This window comes from Pseudophryne corroboree, chromosome 5 (assembly GCF_028390025.1).
Source record: "Pseudophryne corroboree isolate aPseCor3 chromosome 5, aPseCor3.hap2, whole genome shotgun sequence".
Classification (NCBI taxonomy): domain Eukaryota; kingdom Metazoa; phylum Chordata; class Amphibia; order Anura; family Myobatrachidae; genus Pseudophryne; species Pseudophryne corroboree.
In genome coordinates, this window is record NC_086448.1 from 193,399,720 (window position 1) to 193,423,631 (window position 23,912).

Genomic DNA, 23,912 nt, shown 5'->3' on the forward strand with positions numbered 1-23,912 from the left:
GATGTGTCTGCCAACTCTTTAGTTGACCTCCGTCATATTTTCACACATTTCTGAACCTGGCCACGCACCAAATGACATCATACTCCGCTCCTGATGAGGTCACACATGTCCCTTGGCATTAGGCCCCAATGTATTGCAATGTGAGGATTATCACACCCCAATTAGTGCAACGTCACACCCCAATTAGTGCATCAGGAGAGCTCTGGGAGAAGATTAAAAAGAATTATGGGGTAATGAAGAAAATGGGGTAACGAAGAAATTTATAAAGAGTATGCTTAATGCTGAACTGTTAAAGGCAGACTCAATAGCACCATTAAAGCGATAAAAGACTGTAAAAATTAAACACAGGGAGCCTTATATATGGCCACCGTCTTCTCCTAAACACTGCTTCAGCCCACCTAAAGGACGCGTGCACATTATTGTTCTGACTGGATCCTAGTCAGTTGTCAGACTACAATCTCATGAACAGAAACTATGCCATGCTCATAGAAGCCAGCTCTCTCTCACACACACACACACGAGGAAACTGGTCACTATAAGTGACGTTAGAGAAGTATTTTCCAATATTGCTTTGTATTGTACATGGATATTGCTTTGTATCCCACATGTACTCTTTATAGCCATTCTGAGCAGTTCTATAAGGATATATGGGGGGTCTAGACTGCACACCATAATTCTAATCACAATCAGAGGTGCTACCATGCCAAGACTTGTAGTGCCACACAGGAAAAAGAAATTGCAGGTGCATACTCTGAACACTAATAACATTGGTATTCAGAACAATTATAATAAACTCTGCAATGTAACATGGAGTAAAACGGAGGTTCTTTGCATAATTATTGACCGAAAATAAGGGCCCAACATCCACGCCCAGGTGACCTCATCAGGTGGGTCCCTAACATTCCTAAGGTTCAAGTCCAGAGGACAGGACTGTCCGGGCCTGCACAAGCCAACCACCCCAAGACACACTAGTGAGAAGTAGCAGTAATAAGATGTAGCAGCTATGTGCTAGAAGTGTTACATAGGTGAGATATAATAATTAGGGTGATCAAAAGTGTTACATTAGTAAAAAAACAGTTTGGGTGCTAAAAATTAAGATTTTACTTACCGGTAAATCTATTTCTCGTAGTCCGTAGTGGATGCTGGGGACTCCGTAAGGACCATGGGGAATAGACGGGCTCCGCAGGAGACAGGGCACTTTAAGAAAGAATTAGGAATACTGGTGTGCACTGCCTCCTCCCTCTATGTCCCTCCTCCAGACCTCAGTTAAGGAAACTGTGCCCGGAAGAGCGGAAAGTACAAGGAAAGGATTTTGGAATCCAGGGTAAGACTCATACCAGCCACACCAATCACACCGTATAACTTGTGATAAACTTACCCAGTTAACAGTATGAACAACAACAGAGCATCAGATAACCTGATGCAACCATAACATAACCCTTATTTAAGCAATAACTATATACAAGCATTGCAGAAGAAGTCCGCACTTGGGACGGGCGCCCAGCATCCACTACGGACTACGAGAAATAGATTTACCGGTAAGTAAAATCTTATTTTCTCTAACGTCCTAGTGGATTCTGGGGACTCCGTAAGGACCATGGGGATTATACCAAAGCTCCCAAACGGGCGGGAGAGTGCGGATGACTCTGCAGCACCGAATGAGCAAACACAAGGTCCTCCTCAGCCAGGGTATCAAACTTGTAAAACTTTGCAAAAGTGTTTGAACTCGACCAAGTAGCTGCTCGGCAAAGCTGTAATGCCGAGACCCCTCGGGCAGCCGCCCAAGAAGAGCCCACCTTCCTTGTGGAATGGACTTTTACTGATTTTGGAGGCGGCAATCCAGCCGCAGAATGAGCCTGCTGAATCGTGTTACAGATCCAGCGAGCAATAGTTTGCTTTGAAGCAGGAGCACCCAGCTTGTTGGATGCATACAGGATAAACAGCGACTCAGTTTTCCTGACTCCAGCCGTTCTGGCTACATAAACCTTCAAAGCCCTGACTACATCTAGTAACTTGGCATCCTCCAAGTCCCGAGTAGCCGCAGGCACCACAATAGGTTGGTTCAAATGAAAAGATGACACCAATTTTGGCAGAAATTGCGGACGAGTCCGTAATTCTGCCCTGTCCATATGGAAAACCAGATAGGGGCTTTTATGTGACAAAGCCGCCAATTCTGAAACACGCCTAGCCGAAGCTAAGGCCAATAGCATGACCACCTTCCACGTGAGATATTTTAACTCCACGGTTTTGAGTGGCTCAAACCAGTGTGATTTCAGGAAACTCAACACCACGTTAAGATCCCAAGGTGCCACTGGGGGCACAAAAGGGGGCTGAATATGCAGTACTCCCTTTACAAACGTCTGAACTTCAGGAAGAGAAGCTAGTTCCTTTTGAAAGAAAATGGATAGGGCTGAAATCTGGACCTTAATGGACCCCAATTTTAGGCCCAAAGTCACTCCCGACTGTAGGAAGTGAAGGAAACGGCCCAGCTGGAATTCCTCTGTAGGGGCATTCCTGGCCTCACACCAAGCAACATATTTTCCCCATATACGGTGATAATGTTTAGCCGTCACGTCCTTCCTAGCCTTTATTAGCGTAGGAATAACCTCATCCGGAATGCCTTTTTCTGCTAGGATCCGGCGTTCAACCGCCATGCCGTCAAACGCAGCCGCGGTAAGTCTTGGAACAGACAGGGCCCCTGTTGCAACAGATCCTGTCTGAGAGGCAGAGGCCATGGGTCCTCTGTGAGCATTTCTTGCAGTTCCGGATACCAAGTCCTTCTTGGCCAATCCGGAACAATGAGTATTGTTCACACTCCTCTTTTTCTTATGATTCTCAGCACCTTGGGTATGAGAGGAAGAGGAGGAAACACATAAACCGACTGGAACACCCACGGTGTCACTAGTGCGTCCACAGCTATCGCCTGAGGGTCTCTTGACCTGGCGCAATACATTTTAAGCTTTTTGTTGAGGCGGGATGCCATCATGTCCACCTGTGGCAGTTCCCAATGACTTGTAATCTGTGTGAAGACTTCTTGATGAAGTCCCCACTCTCCCGGGTGGAGGTCGTGCCTGCTGAGGAAGTCTGCTTCCCAGTTGTCCACTCCCGGAATGAACACTGCTGACAGTGCGCTTACGTGATTCTCCGCCCAGCGAAGAATTCTGGTGGCTTCCGCCATCGCCACCCTGCTCCTTGTGCCGCCTTGGCGGTTTACATGAGCCACTGCGGTGATATTGTCTGACTGAATCAGCACCGGTTGGTTTCGAAGCAGAGGCTCCGCTTGACTTAGGGGAATTGTATATGGCCCTTAGTTCCAGGATATTGATGTGCAGACAAGTCTCCTGACTTGACCACAGACCCTGGAAATTTCTTCCCTGTGTGACTGCCCCCCACCCTCGGAGGCTTGCATACGTGGTCACCAGGACCCAGTCCTGAATGCCGAACCTGCGACCCTCGAGAAGGTGAGCACTCTGCAGCCACCACAGAAGAGACACCCTGGCCATGGGGGATAGGGTGATCAGCCGCTGCATCTGAAGATGCGATCCGGACCACTTGTCCAACAGATCCCACTGAAAGGTCCTCGTATGGAACCTGCCGAAGGGAATGGCTTCGTATGACGCCACCATCTTTCCCAGGACTCGCGTGCATTGATGCACCGACACCTGTTTTGGTTTTAAGAGGTCTCTGACCAGAGTCACGAGCTCCTGAGCCTTCTCCGTCGGGAGAAAAACCCTCTTCTGGTCTGTGTCCAGAATCATGCCCAGGAAGGGCAGACGCGTCGTAGGAATCAGCTGCGACTTTGGAATATTCAGAATCCAGCCGTGCTGTTGCAACACTTCCCGAGAGTGTGCTACGCTGATCAGCAACTGCTCTCTGGACCTCGCCTTTATGAGGAGATCGTCCAAGTATGGGATAATTGTGACTCCTTGCTTCCGCAGAAGCACCATCATTTCTGCCATTACCTTGGTAAATATTCTCGGTGCCGTGGACAGACCAAACGGCAACGTCTGGAATTGGTAATGACAGTCCTGTACCACAAATCTGAGGTACTCCTGATGAGGTGGATAAATGGGGACATGCAGGTAAGCATCCTTTATGTCCAGAGACACCATAAAATCCCCCTCTTCCAGGCTTGCAATGACCGCTCTGAGCGATTCCATCTTGAACTTGAACCTTTTCAGGTAAATGTTCAGGGATTTTAAATTCAATATGGGTCTGACCGAACCGTCCGGTTTCGGTACCACAAACATTGTGGAATAGTAACCCCTTCCCTGTTGAAGGAGGGGAACCTTTACCACCACCTGCTGGAGATATAATTTGTGAATTGCAGCTAACACTATTTCCCTCTCTATGGGGGAAGCTGGCAGGGCCGATTTGAGGTAACGGTGAGGGGGCATCACTTCGAATTCCAGCTTGTACCCCTGAGACACAATCTGTATAGCCCAGGGATCCACCCGTGAGTGAACCCACTGGTGGCTGAAATTTCGGAGACGTGCCCCCACCGATCCTGGCTCCACCTGTGGAGCCCCAGCGTCATGCGGTGGATTTAGTGGAAGCCGGGGAGGACTTCTGTTCCTGGGAACTAGCTGCGTGGTGCAGCCTCTTTCCTCTACCCCTGCCTCTGGCAAGAAAGGACGCACCTCAGACTTTCTTGCCTCTTTGTGATCGAAAGGACTGCATTTGGTAATATGGTGCTTTCTTAGGCTGTGAGGGGATATATGGCAAAAAATTTGACTTCCCAGCCGTAGCTGTGGAAACTAGGTCTGAGAGACCGTCCCCAAACAATTCCTCACCCTTATAAGGTAAAACCTCCATGTGCCTTTTTGAGTCGGCATCCCCTGTCCATTGCCAAGTCCACAGGACCCTTCTGGCAGAAATCGACATTGCATTTATTCTAGAGCCCTGTAAGCTAATGTCTCTCTGGGCATCTCTTTTATATGCCCCAGGGTCAGTAATATAGTATCCTTGTCCAAGGTATTAAGTTCCTCAGATAAAGTATCTGTCCATGCTGCTACAGCACTACACATCCAGGCCGACGCAATTGCCGGCCTTAGTATGGTACCTGAATGTGTATAAACGGACTTCAGGATAGCTTCCTGCTTTCTATCCGCAGGATCTTTTAGGGTGGCCGTATCCTGTGACGGCAGGGCTACCTTCTTAGATAAGCGTGTCAAAGCTTTGTCTACCCTAGGGGAGGATTCCCAGCGTAACCTGTCCGTTGGCGGGAAAGGATACGCCATAAGTAACCGTTTGGAAATCGGCATTTTCCTATCTGGAGATTCCCAAGCTTTTTCACATAACTCATTTAACTCATGTGAAGGGGAAAGGTCACCTCTTGCCTGTTTTCCCCAAACATATAAACCCTCTTGTCAGGGACTGGGTTTTCCTCTGAGATGTGCAATACATCCTTCATTGCTATAATCATGTAGCGGATGGCTTTAGCCATTTTAGGCTGCAACTTTGCATCATCGCCATCGACACTGGAGTCAGAATCCGTGTCGATATCTGTGTCAACAATTTGGGATAGTGGGCGCTTCTGAGACCCTGACGGCCTCTGCGCTGTAGGATCAGGCATGGGTTGAGACCCTGACTGTCCCAAGGCTTCAGTTTTATCCAACCTTTTATGCAAGGAAGTAACATTATCATTTAAAACCTTCCACATATCCATCCAATCGGGCGTCGGCGGCGATCCCACATTCATTTGCACCTGCTCTGCTTCCACATAGGCTTCCTCATCAAACATGCCGACACAAGCGTACCGACACACCACACACACAGGGGATGCTCTATTTGAGGACAGAACCCCCACAAGGCCTTTTGGAGAGACAGAGAGAGAGTATGCCAGCACACACCCCAGCGCTATATGACCCAGGAATTACACAGTAACTTAGTGTTTACCCAGTAGCTGCTGTATATACTGATTTGCGCTAAATTTATGTGCCCCCCCTCTCTTTTTACCCTCTTTCTACCGTGAATCTGCAGGGGAGAGCCTGGTGAGCTTCCTCTCAGCGAAGCTGTGGAGAGAAAATGGCGCTGGTGAGTGCTGAGGAAGAAGCCCCGCCCCCTCAGCGGCGGGCTTCTGTCCCGCGATTTTGTGTAAAATAATGGCGGGGGCTCCTGCACATATACAGTGCCCACCTGTATATATGCCACTTTGCCAAGAGGTCTCTAATTGCTGCCCAGGGCGCCCCCCCCCCCCCCTGCACCCTACAGTGACCGGAGTGTGTGAGTGTAATGTGGGAGCAATAGCGCACAGCTGCAGTGCTGTGCGCTACCTCATATGAAGACTGGAGTCTTCTGCCGCCGCTTTTGACGTCTTCTTGCTTCTCACGCCGGCTTCTGGCTCTGCGAGGGGGACGGCGGCGCGGCTCTGGGATCGGACGACCAAGGGTGCGTTCCTGTGTTCGATCCCTCTGGAGCTAATGGTGTCCAGTAGCCTAAGAAGCATGACCTATCCGCAGTTAGTAGGGCTGCTCCTCTCCCCTCAGTCCCACTTAGCAGAGAGTCTGTTGCCAGCAGATCTCTCTGAAAATAAAAAAATCCTAACAAAATACTTTCTATTTAACAAGCTCAGGAGAGCTCACTAAGGTGCACCCAGCTCGTGCGGGCACACATATTCAAACTGAGGTCTGGAGGACGGACATAGAGGGAGGAGCCAGTGCACATCAGTATTCCTAATTATTTCTTAAAGTGCCCTGTCTCCTGCAGAGCCCGTCTATTCCCCATGGTCCTTACGGAGTCCCCAGCATCCACTAGGACGTTAGAGAAAAAGTGTTAGCTTAAGTGTCACAATAATGACGTCTCGAAGCAGCCGGGCCACACCAATCCGAACCCATTTCTAATATGGACATATTATATAAATGTATCCAGAACTTTCCATTTACAGTGCCTATTCCAATATGTAGTATGCAAATGCAAGGACCCTATGCTAATTAAAAACACCCAAGGGCAGTTGGGAGGGGCATGGGACCCCTTAATTATTACTTCTCACCTATGTAACACTTTTAGCACATAGCTGCTACTTCTTATTAATGAAACACCTCCTAACACTTTAACTGCTACTTCTCACTAGTGTGATGCCTTGGGGCAAATGGGTTGTGCTGGCCTGGGCAGTCCTGTCCTCTGGACGTGAACCTTAGGAATGTTAGGGACCCACCTGATGAGGTCACCTGGCCATGGTAGGTGGGCCCATATTTTTGGCCCAAACTTAAGCATGTCAATTTTAATCCATGCTACATTGCAGAGTTTATTATAATTGTTCGGATTATCATATTCTTTGTGTTTAGAGTGTGCAAATGCATTTTCTTTTTTCAGTTCTATATGGACCAGTTACTGACAAACACACACAAACACAGAATGCAGTGGATGGCCCTCTAAACATCAAAAGTGCTGTATAATTACCCTTCATATCCTTAATAAGATAAAACGACCTGCTCATCTGCTATTACAGATACTGTAGGTGTCTTTCTGTGATTAAATGCATTGTTTTAAGTGTTACAAGCTATAACAAATAAACTGTTATAAAGTCAAAAACTGCATTTGACTCTAGGGCTGCCTGTTACCCATCACTGATACAGATCCATTACAAAATAAAGAAATCTGCCACATTTAATTGTAATAGCCTTTCTCAATGTGATACAAAGTCAGAGTTATGTCAGTAACGAGCATGCAAATTCCTCATGGGTTTGCAAGAGAGCAAAACATGCAGGCGGGAAGAACACACTGCTAATTAAAGTGCCCCCGACTGACTAGAGGACAGAATCTCTTGTCATGTGTAGTGTCCATGCCAGCAGTGGTAGGAGACAATATGCAAAATAGGAGGTAAAAGGTGGGTGACATCACTTTAGACCTTGAAACTGACAGGAGAAAAAGTTATGACAGGCTTCCTAATTATCCTCAATCAAAGACATAGGGAACCTGCCGGCAAGAGGAAGAAATGCTTATTTTCTCTATTATGGGTGCTGAGTGCCAAGGCTATTATCATGCCTGTCTAAGCACTTATCAGTTTCTGCAAAGGTTAATAGCAATTATACGCAGCAAACTAGACTAAATGAGGAACAGGTCGTGGTACCACTGTACCGCAAAGAGCACAGTATTCAACAGATAAGTATTTCTCATCAGATGTATTTTGCCAAGATCAAAAAAGCCTTCCGTCTAAATGTAGAAGAGCAAATTTAACAAAACACACTGACATTTCAATTTAATTTAGGGAACTAAAAAAAAAAAAAAAGACTTGATGTAGCAGGGACGACACAGCTGGGTCGTCATTACCAATTGTCTCTTGGAGCTGTGGCATTTGTTAAAGGGTGTCAAAATGCTCAAAAAACTAAACTAAACCACAGTAAGGCACAAAGCTAATAAAAGTTACTGACAGTAAAGAGATAAAATCACTAATGAGTTAAACACTTATTTAATGCCTTTAAAATGTGGTCTTTTCTTTGGAAATGCCATAAATAAGCCTATAGTATAGGATAGCACAATGTTGTCCTTCAGTCCTTCCCCTGATTTATGTAGAGCTGATGATACAAGGATGAGAAACATCTGCACTGAGAAGCCAACTGTCTCCTCGTACTCCTAACTGGCAGCAGAATGAACATTACTATGCCTGGTAAATTAGCTACCTAGTGTTCCTTTCTCTACAATCCTGAAGCCAATGCATAAATCCAAGGCATTCTGCTCTGAGATCAAAGACTCCTCATGCTATTTCAGACAATGAGATTTATGGAATGATAGAAGATGTTATTGGAAATGGAACATGCAGCTTCTATGTTAAAAGGCATTAATGGAAGAGGAACGCAAAGCTTATTTTTGTCTTATATACATTAAACAATAATAGAAATCTGAATAATTAAACTCTAGCATTAACTAAACACATAAAGTGGGCCTACTTGACTGTTATCATCAGGATCTTCCAAGCCATCCGGACGGCTGAGGTTCCGGGCAGGTTGACTGCAGACAACCTTGTCTTCAAGACCCCAAGAGGGGGCCCCCACTGGTGGCCCCTGGATTTCATCTGGGTTAAAAGCTCCATCTGCACCATCTAGTCGGAAGAATAAATGATGCTTGAATGTGTGTGTGGGGCATAGAACATCGATGTTTGGGCAAATCATACTGATACGGAGATTGAACGATCCACATAATATTATGTATATGAATTACATGGAGGCAGATACTGTAGTTTCTGGATTACTTCTATATGATTATTACAGGATGATTCTTATGATTCATGAACGTATAAACATATTGCTCCTATTCATTTGCAGCAGTGTTCATTTGGATATTGTAACTATTTTGCTATCTTTTTATGCATTTCAGATCTTATTTATTGATTATGATAAGTGTTAAATTCATTATAGTCTCTTAATCTGAATTTGGTTGTATTTAGTAAATGATGATAATTGATATTAAAATGGCTTATAAATGTAATGCGAGACAGAATTACTCTTGTATATTGCACAGAATTCTAGCACTTCTTTACGGTCATAGCTACATCCTGTCGCTATTAGGGCAATACAGTTTTAGATTTATATATATATATATATATATATATATATATATATATATATATATATATATATATGTATGATATACCATTCTTGGGTGAATAAAGGGCGTGGCTGCTGCTGGTTACAGATGGTGTGGTGACAGTTGGAAGCAGTTAAAGTGTGCGGTCGTTGGGAAACAATGCACATTACTAATGTGTCCAATCATGTTAATGAGTTTTCTGTCATTATATTGAATAGATAAAAATAAGATTTTACTTACCGGTAAATCTATTTCTCGTAGTCCGTAGTGGATGCTGGGGACTCCGTAAGGACCATGGGGAATAGATGGGCTCCGCAGGAGACATGGGCACTTTAAGAAAGAATTTAGATTCTGGTGTGCTCTGGCTCCTCCCTCTATGTCCCTCCTCCAGACCTCAGTTAGAGAAACTGTGCCCGGAAGAGCTGACAGTACAAGGAAAGGATTTTGGGAATCCAGGGTAAGACTCATACCAGCCACACCAATCACACCGTATAACTTGTGATAACTTTACCCAGTTAACAGTATGAACAATCACAGAGCATCAGATAAACTCTAATGCAACTATAACATAACCCTTATTTAAGCAATAACTATATACAAGCATTGCAGAAGAATTTCCGCACTTGGGACGGGCGCCCAGCATCCACTACGGACTACGAGAAATAGATTTACCGGTAAGTAAAATCTTATTTTCTCTAACGTCCTTGTGGATGCTGGGGACTCCGTAAGGACCATGGGGATTATACCAAAGCTCCCAAACGGGCGGGAGAGTGCGGATGACTCTGCAGCACCGAATGAGCAAACACAAGGTCCTCTTCAGCCAGGGTATCAAACTTGTAGAACCTTGCAAGGGTGTTTGAACCTGACCAAGTAGCCGCTCGGCAAAGCTGTAATGCCGAGACCCCTCGGGCAGCCGCCCAAGAAGAGCCCACCTTCCTTGTGGAATGGGCCTTAACTGATTTAGGCAGCGGCAACCCAGCCGCAGAATGAGCCTGCTGAATAGTGTTACAGATCCAGCGAGCAATAGTTTGCTTTGAAGCAGGCGCCCCAAGCTTGTTGGAAGCATACAGGATAAACAAAAATTCTGTTTTCCTGACCTTAGCCGTTCTGGCTACATAAACCTTCAAAGCCCCGACTACATCCAGTGACTCGGAATCCTCCAAGTCAGTAGTAGCCACAGGCACCACAATAGGTTGGTTTATATGAAAGGATGAAACCACTTTCGGCAGAAATTGTGGGCGGGTCCGCAATAATGCTCTATCCGCATGGAAAACCAGATAAGGGTTTTTATGTGACAAAGCCGCCAATTCTGACACACGCCTAGCCGAAGCCAAGGCTAATAGCATGACCACCTTCCACGTGAGATATTTTACTTCCACCGTTTTGAGTGGTTCAAACCAGTGTGATTTCAGGAAACTCAACACCACGTTAAGATCCCAAGGTGCCACTGGAGGCACAAAAGGGGGCTGAATATGCAGCACTCCCTTTACAAACGTCTGAACTTCAGGCAGAGAAGCCAGTTCGTTTTGAAAGAAAATGGATAAGGCCGAAATCTGAACCTTAATGGAACCCAATTTAAGGTCCAAAGTCACTCCCGACTGTAAGAAGTGAAGGAAAAGGCCCAGCTGGAATTCCTCCGTAGGGGCATTCCCGGCCTCACACCAAGCCACATATTTTCGCCATATACGGTGATAATGTTGAGCCGTCACATCCTTCCTAGCCTCTATCAGCGTAGGAATGACCTCATCCGGAATGCCTTTTTCTGCTAGGATCCGGCGTTCAACCGCTATGCCGTCAAACGCAGCTGCGGTAAGTCTTGGAACAGACAGGGCCCCTGTTGCACAAGTCCTGTCCTAGAGGCAGAGGCCACGGGTCCTCTGTGAGCATTTCTTGCAGATCTGGATACCAAGTCCTTCTTGGCCAATCCGGAACAAAGAGTATTGTTCTCACTCCTCTTTTCCTTATGATTCTCAGCACCTTGGGTATGAGAGGAAGAGGAGTGTCACGATCCGGGTATCTGGACGCCATTACCTGCCTTTCAGATGTCTCCTGAGGCTCGCTCAGCGTTCCAAGGCCGGATCTCATCTGTGTCCACATACTGCACATCCCTCCTGTCACGCTGAGATGCTGTCACAGCGGCGCCATATTTGAATCCTGCATGGCGTCTCCCGTCCTCCGCGGCCTCCGCCGCCGCTCCTGTGTTATAGGTGCAGGTTGTCAGTGTGGTGTTCCATGCCTGCCGCGGCCTCCGTTGTCATCCACGAGTATCAGCATACATTTCTCAGTCTGGCGTCTCCTGTCCTCTGCGGCCGGCGCCGCCATTGTAGTTATGTTTCCACATGGTTTCCTAAACCAGTTTTCCCTCCAAGTTCTAACATGGGCGCAGCCATGTTGGATTCAATCACATGTTTCAGTTCCTCCAATCCACTGCCTGGAAATCTGCATAATTGCCCAGCCAATACCTGCATTGCTGCAGGTATAAGTATCCTGTGCCTGGGCCAGCAAATGGTCAGTGCTTTGTTTGTCATACCTTGTTCCAGTCTCTCTCCTGTGGTTGTGTTTCCAGGTTCCAGCTCCTGTCTCCAGCATCCACTAAAGAGATCCGCACCTGCCTACCATCCTGCGGTGCAGCCTGACTCTGCAGTCCTTCGTGGCTGATCCAGTTTCCAGCTTCCAGCTATTTCATCTGCTTCCAGCAGTATCCACTACCACCGGTAATCATCCTTCAACTCCTCTGTTTCCACGCTCCCTAGCATCTTACTATATTTACTCCGTGTTTCATCACCTGGCTGGTTCCACCCAGCATTCATTCAGTGACTTTATCATCTGGCTGATTCCATTCCGCATCCACTCCGTGTCTTACCACCTGGCTGGTTCAATCCAGCAATTACAACAGCTGATTCAAGTTACCAGCTTCATCTGTTCCATCTACTGGCATGTTCCTTGGATATCTTCACTACTACAGCCAGGCCTGGTAAGGTTATTCCATCTAAGGACTTTAACAGCTGTTCTTAACCTACCAGTGTCCTGTGTAACCATTTCATGGTCAGAGTGCTCCAGGAATCATATTATTTATCATTGCCATTATTTACCTTGAATGCTGCTTGTTTACACAGAGTCTGTTAATAAACTTTTATTTTGACTTTTACCTGGTTGTCATGGTCACACCTTCGGGTTTCCTTTTAACACTTACATGTCCAGGGGTCTGATTAAACCTCCCCGGTTTAAGTTCCTCTCAGCCCCTACAACTGAGGCTTTCTCCTGTCAGCCAAAACCCTCAGTTGTGACAGTAAGCACTGACCATATGAATCCAGCCGGAGACCAGGATCAAGCGGCTAGGCCGATGCAAGAACTGGCAGCCAGACTCGAACATCAGGAGGCTGCACAAGGCCACATCATCCGCTGTCTCCAGGATCTCTCTACGCGGCTGGATGGGATTCAAACGACCCTCCGTGGACCTGGCACGTCCGGTGCGTCCACTACAGTGACACCAGCTGTAACCCCACCCACCTTACCCATTTCCATTCCACGTCTTCATCTCCCAACGCCAGCAAAGTTTGACGGATCTCCAAGGTTCTGCAGGGGATTTCTTAACCAATGCGAAATCCACTTTGAGCTTCAGCCTGGAAATTTCCCCAGCGACCGTACTAAAATTGCCTATATCATTTCCCTTCTCAGCGGCTCAGCCCTTGACTGGGCATCACCTTTATGGGAGAAGTCTGATCCCCTGCTGTCCTCCTATACGGACTTTGTGGCACCATTCAGGCGCATCTTCGACGAGCCAGGCCGGGTAACCTCTGCTTCATCTGAGATTCTCCGTTTACGCCAGGGAACACGTACTGTGGGACAGTATCTCATACAGTTCAAAATCCTGGCATCCGAACTGGCATGGAACGACGAGGCCCTGTATGCTGCATTCTGGCATGGCTTATCAGAACGCATCAAGGATGAGTTAGCTACCAGAGACTTGCCCTCTAAGTTGGATGAGCTAATTTCTCTTTGCACGAAGGTTGATCTACGTTTCAGAGAGAGAGCAACCGAGCGAGGAAGATCGTCTGCTCCAAAATCTTCTGCTCCTCCTCTTCGTCAACCGTCTCCATCTAAGGATGAGCCATGCAAATTGGCCGTTCCCGTCTATCTCCCGCTGAGCGCCGAAGACGTCTCTCTGAGTCTCTCTGTCTCTATTGTGCAGCTCCGTCTCACATTATCAATGCCTGTCCCAAACGTCCGGGAAACTCCAAATCCTAGCTCGCCAAGGAGAGGGCCGGCTAGGAGTAATGATCTCCTCTCCATCTCCTCATGATTGTAATCTCCCAGTCTCGCTCCAAATTGCTCAACGTTACAGGAACGTCATTGCCCTCCTTGATTCCGGAGCAGCTGGGAATTTCATAACCGAAGCTTATGTTAAACGGTGGTCCCTACCCACCGAGAGACTTCCTTCGTCCATCTCCTTAACTGCAGTAGATGGCAGCAAGATTTTTGACGCAGTTATTTCTCTAAGGACTCTACCAGTTCGTCTGAGAGTGGGAGTTCTTCATGCAGAATTTATTTCCTTCCTAGTGATTCCAAGAGCCACACATCCAGTGGTTTTGGGCCTTCCATGGCTCCGTCTCCACAATCCGTCGATTGACTGGACGACTACGCAAATACTAGCATGGGGTCCCTCCTGTGCTAAGACCTGTTTGTCCAAAGTGCTTCCTGTTTGTTCTTCTTTCCCCAGGTCGTCTGATGCTCCACCTCCTCCATATCAAGACTACACGGACGTGTTCAGTAAGGCTTCTGCTGATATCCTTCCTCCTCATAGAGAATGGGACTGCCCAATTGATCTCATTCCAGGGAAGGTTCCACCTCGAGGCCGAACTTACCCGTTGTCTCTGCCTGAGACGCACTCCATGGAGGAGTACATCAAAGAGAACCTGGCGAAAGGTTTTATCCGACCTTCTTCTTCTCCAGCTGGCGCAGGCTTCTTCTTCGTTAAGAAGAAGGACGGTGGTCTGCGACCGTGCATCGATTACAGAGGTCTGAACGACATTACCGTCAAGAACCGGTATCCTTTACCTTTGATTACAGAGCTCTTAGATAGAGTCAGCGGAGCAACCATCTTTACAAAGTTGGATTTGAGGGGTGCCTATAATCTCATCCGGATCCGTGAGGGTGACGAGTGGAAGACCGCTTTTAACACCCGTGATGGACATTATGAGTACCTCGTCATGCCCTTCGGATTGAGCAACGCTCCAGCTGTCTTCCAGCATTTCGTGAATGAGATCTTCAGAGACATCTTATACCGCCATGTCGTGGTTTATTTAGATGATATCCTCATCTTTGCCAATAATCTAGAGGAACATCGTTTCTGGGTAAAGGAGGTTCTGTCCCGTCTCCGTGTTAATCATCTCTATTGCAAATTGGAGAAATGTGTCTTTGAGGTTAAATCCATTCCGTTTCTAGGTTACATTGTGTCCGGTTCCGGACTAGAGATGGATCCTGAGAAACTACAAGCAATCCAGAATTGGCCGATACCCTTAACCCTCAAAGGGGTCCAGATGTTCTTAGGGTTCGCCAATTATTACAGAAAGTTCATACGAGACTTTTCCACCATTGTGGCGCCTATCACTGCATTAACCAAGAAGGATGCTAACCCGTCCAAGTGGTCTGAAGAAGCTACGCAAGCTTTTCATCTTCTAAAACAACGTTTCATCTCTGCACCAGTTCTGAAACAGCCCGACACCGACTCTCCTTTCATCTTAGAGGTGGATGCCTCCTCCGTTGGAGTAGGAGCGGTGTTATCCCAGAGGGCTAAAGATGGCCATCTACATCCTTGCAGTTTCTTCTCCCGGAAGTTCTCCTCAGCTGAGCGCAACTATGCCATTGGCGACCAGGAGTTGCTAGCCATCAAGCTCGCTCTAGAGGAGTGGAGATATCTGTTGGAGGGAGCTTCTTATTCAATCACGATACTTACCGACCACAAGAATCTTTTATACCTGAAAGGCGCACAATGTCTTAACCCTCGTCAGGCCAGATGGGCACTTTTCTTTTCCAGGTTTGACTTTAAACTCCAGTTCTGTCCGGGCTCTCAGAATCGCAAGGCCGATGCCCTTTCCCGCTCTTGGGAGCAAGAAAACGAGTCAGAGTCTTCAGACAAGCATCCTATTATTAATCCGTTGGCATTCTCCACGGTAGGGATGGACTCTACGCCCCCACCAGGGAAAAGTTTTGTGAAGCCGGTGTTAAGGAAGAAGCTCATGCATTGGGCCCATGCTTCCTGTTTTGCCGGACATACAGGCATTCAGAAAACCCTCGAGTTTATCTCTAGGTCCTACTGGTGGCCAACTCTGAAGAAGAACGTGAAGGAGTTGATTGCCTCTTGCCCAAAGTGTGCCCAACACAAAGTTCCCCGCCAGTTTCCTGCGGGGCAACTGGTTCCATTATCTGTTCCCAGTCGACCGTGGACCCATTTGTCGATGGATTTTGTTACAGATCTGCCTATATGCAACAAGTTTAATACCATCTGGGTGGTAGTTGACCGGTTCACCAAGATGGCACATTTCATACCCCTCACCGGTCTTCCGTCAGCTTCCAAGTTGGCTCAAGTGTTTATCCAAGAGATCTTCCGACTTCACGGTCTTCCTGAAGAGATCATCTCCGATCGTGGAGTACAATTTGTAGCCAAATTTTGGCGAAGTTTGTGTCAAGCCCTCCAAGTCAAGTTAAAGTTTTCTACGGCTTACCATCCTCAGACCAATGGTCAAACCGAGAGGGTGAATCAGGACTTGGAGGCCTTCCTCCGCATTTACGTGTCTTCCTCCCAAGAAAACTGGGTTCAACTTCTTCCTTGGGCAGAGTTTAGCCACAACAATCAATACCATTCCTCATCCTCCTCAACACCATTATTCATCAACTATGGATTTCACCCTAAGGTTCCAGAATTCCAACCGCTTCCAGCAACTTCTGTTCCAGCAGTGGATGTCACCTTGCGTCCGTTTTCAAACAACTGGAAGAATGTCCGCGCAGCCCTGCTTAAAGCCTCATTTAGGTACAAGAAGTTTGCCGATAGGAAGCGTAGAGCGGTTCCTGCTCTCAAGGTGGGTGATCGAGTATGGTTGTTCACGAAGAATTTGAGGTTGAGAGTTCCCAGCATGAAATTTGCTCCTCGTTACATCGGTCCTTTTAAAATTGAACAAGTCATCAATCCTGTTGCTTACAGACTCCAGTTACCTCCCCTCTTGAAAATACCCAGGACATTCCATGTTTCCCTGTTGAAACCGCTGATCCTGAATCGGTTTCATTCTGCACTTCCTCCAACTCCTAAAGTTCAGACTCAACAGGGAATAGAGTATGAGGTGGCCAAGATTCTGGACTCACGTTTCCGTTACGGTCAGTTGCAGTATCTTATTGACTGGAAGGGCTATGGTCCTGAAGAACGCTCTTGGACCAATGCGTCTGATGTCCATGCTCCTGCCTTGGTCCGGAATTTCCACTCGAAGTTTCCTCTAAAGCCTAAGCAGCGTCCTGGGGCCACTCCTAAAGGGGGGGTGCTGTCACGATCCGGGTATCTGGACGCCATTAGCTGCCTTTCAGATGTCTCCTGAGGCTCGCTCAGTGTTCCAAGGCCGGATCTCATCTGTGTCCACATACTGCACATCCCTTCTGTCACGCTGAGATGCTGTCACAGCGGCGCCATGTTTGAATCCTGCATGGCGTCTCCCGTCCTCCGCGGCCTCCGCTCCTGTGTTATAGGTGCAGGTTGTCAGTGTGGTGTTCCATGCCTGCCGCGGCCTCCGTTGTCATCCACGAGTATCAGCATACATTTCTCAGTCTGGCGTCTCCTGTCCTCTGCGGCCGGCGCCGCCATTGTAGTTATGTTTCCACATGGTTTCCTAAACCAGTTTTCCCTCCAAGTTCTAACATGGGCGCAGCCATGTTGGATTCAATCACATGTTTCAGTTCCTCCAATCCACTGCCTGGAAATCTGCATAATTGCCCAGCCAATACCTGCATTGCTGCAGGTATAAGTATCCTGTGCCTGGGCCAGCAAATGGTCAGTGCTTTGTTTGTCATACCTTGTTCCAGTCTCTCTCCTGTGGTTGTGTTTCCAGGTTCCAGCTCCTGTCTCCAGCATCCACTAAAGAGATCCGTACCTGCCTACCATCCTGCGGTGCAGCCTGACTCTGCAGTCCTTCGTGGCTGATCCAGTTTCCAGCTTCCAGCTATTTCATCTGCTTCCAGCAGTATCCACTACCACTGGTAATCATCCTTCAACTCCTCTGTTTCCACGCTCCCTAGCATCTTACTATATTTACTCCGTGTTTCATCACCTGGCTGGTTCCACCCAGCATTCATTCAGTGACTTTATCATCTGGCTGATTCCATTCCGCATCCACTCCGTGTCTTACCACCTGGCTGGTTCCATCCAGCAATTACAACAGCTGATTCAAGTTACCAGCTTCATCTGTTCCATCTACTGGCATGTTCCTTGGATATCTTCACTACTACAGCCAGGCCTGGTAAGGTTATTCCATCTAAGGACTTTAACAGCTGTTCTTTACCTACCAGTGTCCTGTGTAACCATTTCATGGTCAGAGTGCTCCAGGAATCATATTATTTATCATTGCCATTATTTACCTTGAATGCTGTTTGTTTACACAGAGTCTGTTAATAAACTTTTATTTTGACTTTTACCTGGTTGTCATGGTCACACCTTCGGGTTTCCTTTTAACACTTACATGTCCAGGGGTCTGATTAAACCTCCCCGGTTTAAGTTCCTCTCAGCCCCTACAACTGAGGCTTTCTCCTGTCAGCCAAAACCCTCAGTTGTGACAAGGAGGAAATGCATAGACCGACGGGAACACCCACGGTGTCACCAGTGCGTCCACAGCTATCGCCTGAGGGTCTCTTGACCTGGCGCAATATCTCTGCAGCTTTTTGTTGAGGCGGGATGCCATCATGTCCACCTGTGGCAGTTCCCACCGACTTGCAATCTGCATGAAGACTTCTTGATGAAGTCCCCACTCTCCCGGGTGGAGGTCGTGCCTGCTGAGGAAGTCTGCTTCCCAGTTGTCCACTCCCGGAATGAACACTGCTGACAGTGCGCTTACGTGATTCTCCGCCCAGCGAAGAATTCTGGTGGCTTCTACCATCGCCACCCTGCTCCTTGTGCCGCCTTGGCGGTTTACATGAGCCACTGCGGTGATATTGTCTGACTGAATCAGAACCGGTTGGTCGCGAAGCAGGGACTCCGCTTGACGTAGGGCGTTGTATATGGCCCTTAGTTACAGGCTGTTGATGTGAAGGCAAGTCTCCTGACTTGACCACAGCCCTTGGAAATTTCTTCCCTGTGTGACTGCCCCCCACCCTCGGAGGCTTGCATCCGTGGTCACAAGGACCCAGTCCTGAATGCCGAATCTGCGACCTTCGAGAAGGTGAGCACTCTGCAGCCACCACAGCAGAGACACCCTGGCCCTGGGGGATAGGGTGATTAACCGATGCATCCGAAGATGTGATCCGGACCACTTGTCCAGTAAGTCCCATTGGAAGGTCCTCGCATGGAACCTGCCGAAGGGAATGGCCTCGTATGATGCCACCATCCTTCCCAGGACTCGAGTGCAGTGATGCACTGACACCTGTTTTAGTTTTAATAGATTCCTGACCAGTGTCACGAGCTCCTGAGCTCTCTCTATCGGGAGATAAACCCCTTTTCTGGTCTGTGTCTAGGATCATGCCTAGGAGAGGCAGATGAGCTGTAGGAACCAACTGCGACTTTGGAATATATAGAATCCAGCCGTGTTGCCGTTACACTTCCAGAGAAAGTGATACGCTGTTCAGCAACTGCTCTCTTGATCTCGCTTTTATGAGGAGATCGTCCAAGTACGTGATAATAGTGACACCTTGCTTCCGCAGGAGCACCATCATTTCCGCCATTACCTTGGTGAATATTCTCGGGGCCATGGAGAGACCAAACGGCAACGTCTGAAATTGGTAATGACAATCCCGTACCGCAATTCTGAGGTACGCCTGATGAGGTGGATAAATGGGGACATGAAGGTATGCATCCTTTATGTCCCGAGTCACCATAAAATTTCCCCCTTTCAGGCTTGCAATGACCGCTCTTAGCGATTCCATCTTGAACTTGAACCTTTTCAGGTATATGTTCAGGGATTTTAAATTCAATATGGGTCTGACCGAACCGTCTGGTTTTGGGACTACAACATGGTCAAATAATAACCCCCTCCTTGTTGAAGGAGGGGAACCTTGACCACCACCTGTTGAAGATACAATTTGTGAATTGCAGTTAACACTGTTTCCCTCTCGTGGGGGGAAGCCGGCAGGGCCGTCGGTGAGGGGGCATCTTCTCAAAGTCCAGCTTGTATCCCTGAGACACAATATCTATTGCCCAGGGATCTAACAGGGAGTGAACCCACTTGTGGCTGAACTTACGAAGGCGTGCCCCCACCGGGCCTAGCTCCGCCTGTGGAGCCCCAGCGACATGCGGTGGATTTTTGTAGAGGCCGGGGAGGACTTCTGTTCCCGGGAACTAGCTGTGTTGTGCAGCTTCTTTCCTCTGCCCCCGCCTCTGGCAAGAAAGGACGCACCTCGGACTTTCTTGTTTCTTTATTCGAAAGGCTGCATTTGATAATGTCGTGCTTTCCTAGGCTGTGCAGGAATATAAGGCAAAATATCAGAATTACCAGCTATAGCTGTGGAGACCAGGTCCGAGAACCCTTCTCCACACAATCCTCAGCCTTCCATATGCCTCTTAAGTCGGCATCATCTGTCCATTGCATATTCTACAGGACACGTCAAGCAGAAATCGACATAGCTTTGACTCTAGGACCCAGTATACTCATGTCTCTTTGGGCATGTTATATATATATATATATATATATATATATATATCTCTTAAGACAGCATCTTTAATATATATATATATATATATATATATACATATATATCTCTATAATCTCTATATATCTCTATATATATATATCTCTATATATATATATATATATACACATACATACTAGGGTCTCAATCTCTGCTGATAAGGTACCTGTCCACGCTGCCACAGCGCTATAAACCCATGCCGACACAATCGCCGGTCTGAGTAGTGTACCAGAATGTGCACGCTATCTGCAGGATCCCTGAGAATAGCTGTTACGTCAGGGCTACCTTTTGGGCAAACGTGACACCCTAGGGGAAGATTCCCATCATATCCTGGCCCTAGTGGGGAAAGGATACTGCCTGAGAATTCTTTGTGGGAAACTGCAGTCTCTTGTCTGGAGATTCCCGCTCTTTTTCATCATGAGAGGAGGGAAATTTACCTCAGCTTTCTTCCCCTTAAACATGTGTACCCTTGTACAACACAAAAACTGCAACCAGGCGCTTAATAGATAATTAAATTCAATTAATATATCATTAATTAATTGTTTTCAAGCTGCAATACAGAGCTACTGACTTGGGGTCTTCAAGTCAGAATAATTAGCACAGGTGGTCCCTGTGCTGATTTTCAAAGCTAATTTACCAATTAGCTCTCTGCGCTATTTATTATGGTATGGCTGATATTCAAATGATCAAACTACAAAATTTTACTGTATTTCATATGTTTTAATACACATAAAAAATTAGACCGGTCTAAAATATCATGAACAATGTAAAATAATGAACAATCAGTATTAAAAAATACTATAGACTTAACACAAGGAGGTGGAGCCAAGCTACTCTATGCCCAGTTATGGACAAATTGTATTAACTATATTTCAGTCCGCATAATAAACTTATTAGAATGCACATTCATTTGTTTCTGTAACCCATATAGGGATATAAGTTCCTTAGATGCTTTTTATAGGTAAACGATGTTCCATATTCAACTGCTCGTCAGCAAAGATAGAAATAAAGCATGACAATGCGCTCCTGGACAGAGCCTTACGTGTAGTAACCGTCCGTGCTGTGTATCGCAAACTGAAGCCCCAAAGGTCTGTGTCGCGGTCCCGGTTTCAGGGGAACAAGCGTCTGCAATGACGCCCGCTGATGACGAGGATATCCAGCCACAGGGATCAACGAGTCCGCACCGTTTTGGTACTGCTTGCAAGCACCCAGGTCCCGGTCTCTCTCCTCTCAATTGCTGATGGGCTGATGTTGATGGCGATGAACAGCAGTATTGGTAGGTTCAAAAGAGAATATATGGGTCCAAAATCCACACTCCTTGTGTTAAGTCTATAGTATTTTTTAATACTGATTGTTCATCATTTTACATTGTTCATGATATTTTAGACCGGTCTAATTTTTTATGTGTATTAAAACATATGAAATACAGTAAAATTTAGTAGTTTGATGATGTGTACCCTTGTGTCAGGGACAGATGAGTCATCCGTGATATGCAAATCATCTTTTATTACAATAATCATTTTCTGCCATTTTGGCTGTAACTTTGCATTATCGTAGTCGACACTGGAGTCAAACTCTGTGTCGATATCAGTGTCTATTATTTTGGATAGTGAGCATTGAGAGACTCTGAAGGTCTCTGCGACATAGGGACAGACATGGGTAGATTTCCTGTCTGTTCTCTAATCTTTTGTGCAATAAATTCACCTTAGCACTTAATTACACATATCCAAACAGGTGTCGGCGTTGTCGACTGAGACACCCTCTCACACACATATTTGCTCCATCTCCTCCTTAGGGGAGCCTTTTACCTCAGACATGTCGACACACACGTACCGACACACCACACACTCAGGGAATGCTCATCTGAAGACAATTCCCCCATAAGGCCCTTTGGAGAGACAGAGAGAGAGTATGCCAGCACACACCCCATCGCTATTAACCCAGGAATAACACAGTAACTTAATGTTAACCCAGTAGCTGCTGTTTATATTGATTTTTGCGCCTAATTATGTGCCCCCCCTCTCTTTTTACCCTCTTCTAACGTGTAACTGCAGGGGAGAGACTGGGGAGCTTCCTCTCAGCGGTGCTGTGGAGAAAAAACATGGCGCTGGTGAGTGCTGAAGAAGCCCCGCCCCCTCGACGGCAGGCTTCTGTCCCGCTTTCATGTACAATTTTGGCGGGGGCTCATACATATATACAGTGCCCAACTGTATATTATGCAAACTTTTGCCAAAGAGGTCTCTAATTGCTGCCCAGGGCGCCCCCCCCCCCTGCGCCCTGCACCCTTACAGTGACCGGAGTATGTGGGTGTAGTGCGGGAGCAATGGCGCACAGCTGCAGTGCTGTGCGCTACCTCATATGAAGACTGGAGTCTTCTGTCGCCGATTTCGAAGTCTTCTTGCTTCTTTCACCCGGCTTCTGTCTTCCGGCTCTGCGAGGGGGACGGCGGCGCGGCTCCGGGATCGGACGACAAAGGGTGAGATCCTGTGTACGATCCCTCTGGAGCTAATGGTGTCCAGTAGCCTTAGAAGCAGGACCTATCTTCAGAGAGTAGGGCTGCTTCTCTCCCCTCAGTCCCACGATGCAGGGAGTCTGTTGCCAGCAGAGCTCCCTGAAAATAAAAAACCTAACAAAATACTTTTATAGCAAGCTCAGGAGAGCTCACTAAGTAGCACCCAGCTCGTCCGGGCACAGATTCAAACCGAGGTCTGGAGGAGGGACATAGAGGGAGGAGCCAGAGCACACCAGTATCTAAATTCTTTCTTAAAGTGCCCATGTCTCCTGCGGAGCCCGTCTATTCCCCATGGTCCTTACGGAGTCCCCAGCATCCACTAGGACGTTAGAGAAAAAACCTTACGGTTGCACATGTTCCATTAAGGCTTCTTACACATGATCTGGCATTTCAGAAACCTGTTGTAACTCTTCCACTCAAACTCCAAAGATCAATGCAATTCCGATCATTAAGGCCGACGCCTTAATGGACGTGTTCCTTGCGCAATACATATACGGTATGCCATCACAGAATGTGGGTAAGTGCAGATTCAGAGTGAGATTGCTGTCACTCACACAATGGTGGAGCTGCTAATTCCGCACGTGTACGTGTGTGTGCGTGTGAAGTTCTGCACGTGTACCTGTGAGTGTGAGGTGCCGTGCATGTACGTGTGTGTGTATGTGTGTGTGTGTGTGTGTGTGTGTGTGTGTGTGTGTGTGTGTGTGTGTCAGGTGCCGTGTGTGTACGTGTGTGAGGTGCCGCACTTGTAGGTAAATACGTACAGTACCAGTCAAAAGTTTGGACACACCTTCTCATTCAATGGTTTTTATTTATTTGAATTATTTTCTACATTGTAGATTAATACTGAAGACATCAAAAATAAGAATTTACTTACCGATAATTCTATTTTTCATAGTCCGTAGTGGATGCTGGGGACTCCGAAAGGACCATGGGGAATAGCGGCTCCGCAGGAGACTGGGCACAAAAGTAAAAAGCTTTAGGACTACCTGGTGTGCAC

The 23,912-nt window shown here is 47.1% G+C and overlaps 1 protein-coding gene across 3 annotated transcripts in view; it reads right to left on the reverse strand.

Annotated features, from left to right (window-relative positions):
* Positions 1-23,912, reverse strand: part of TAX1BP1 (Tax1 binding protein 1) — a 384,787-nt gene that overhangs the window by 12,570 nt on the left and 348,305 nt on the right. For all 3 annotated transcript variants that reach the window (XM_063921979.1, XM_063921980.1, XM_063921981.1), the window contains one exon: positions 8,889-9,040. In XM_063921979.1, coding sequence (XP_063778049.1) covers positions 8,889-9,040 — 152 coding nt within the window. The remainder of the gene's footprint in view (positions 1-8,888; positions 9,041-23,912) is intronic.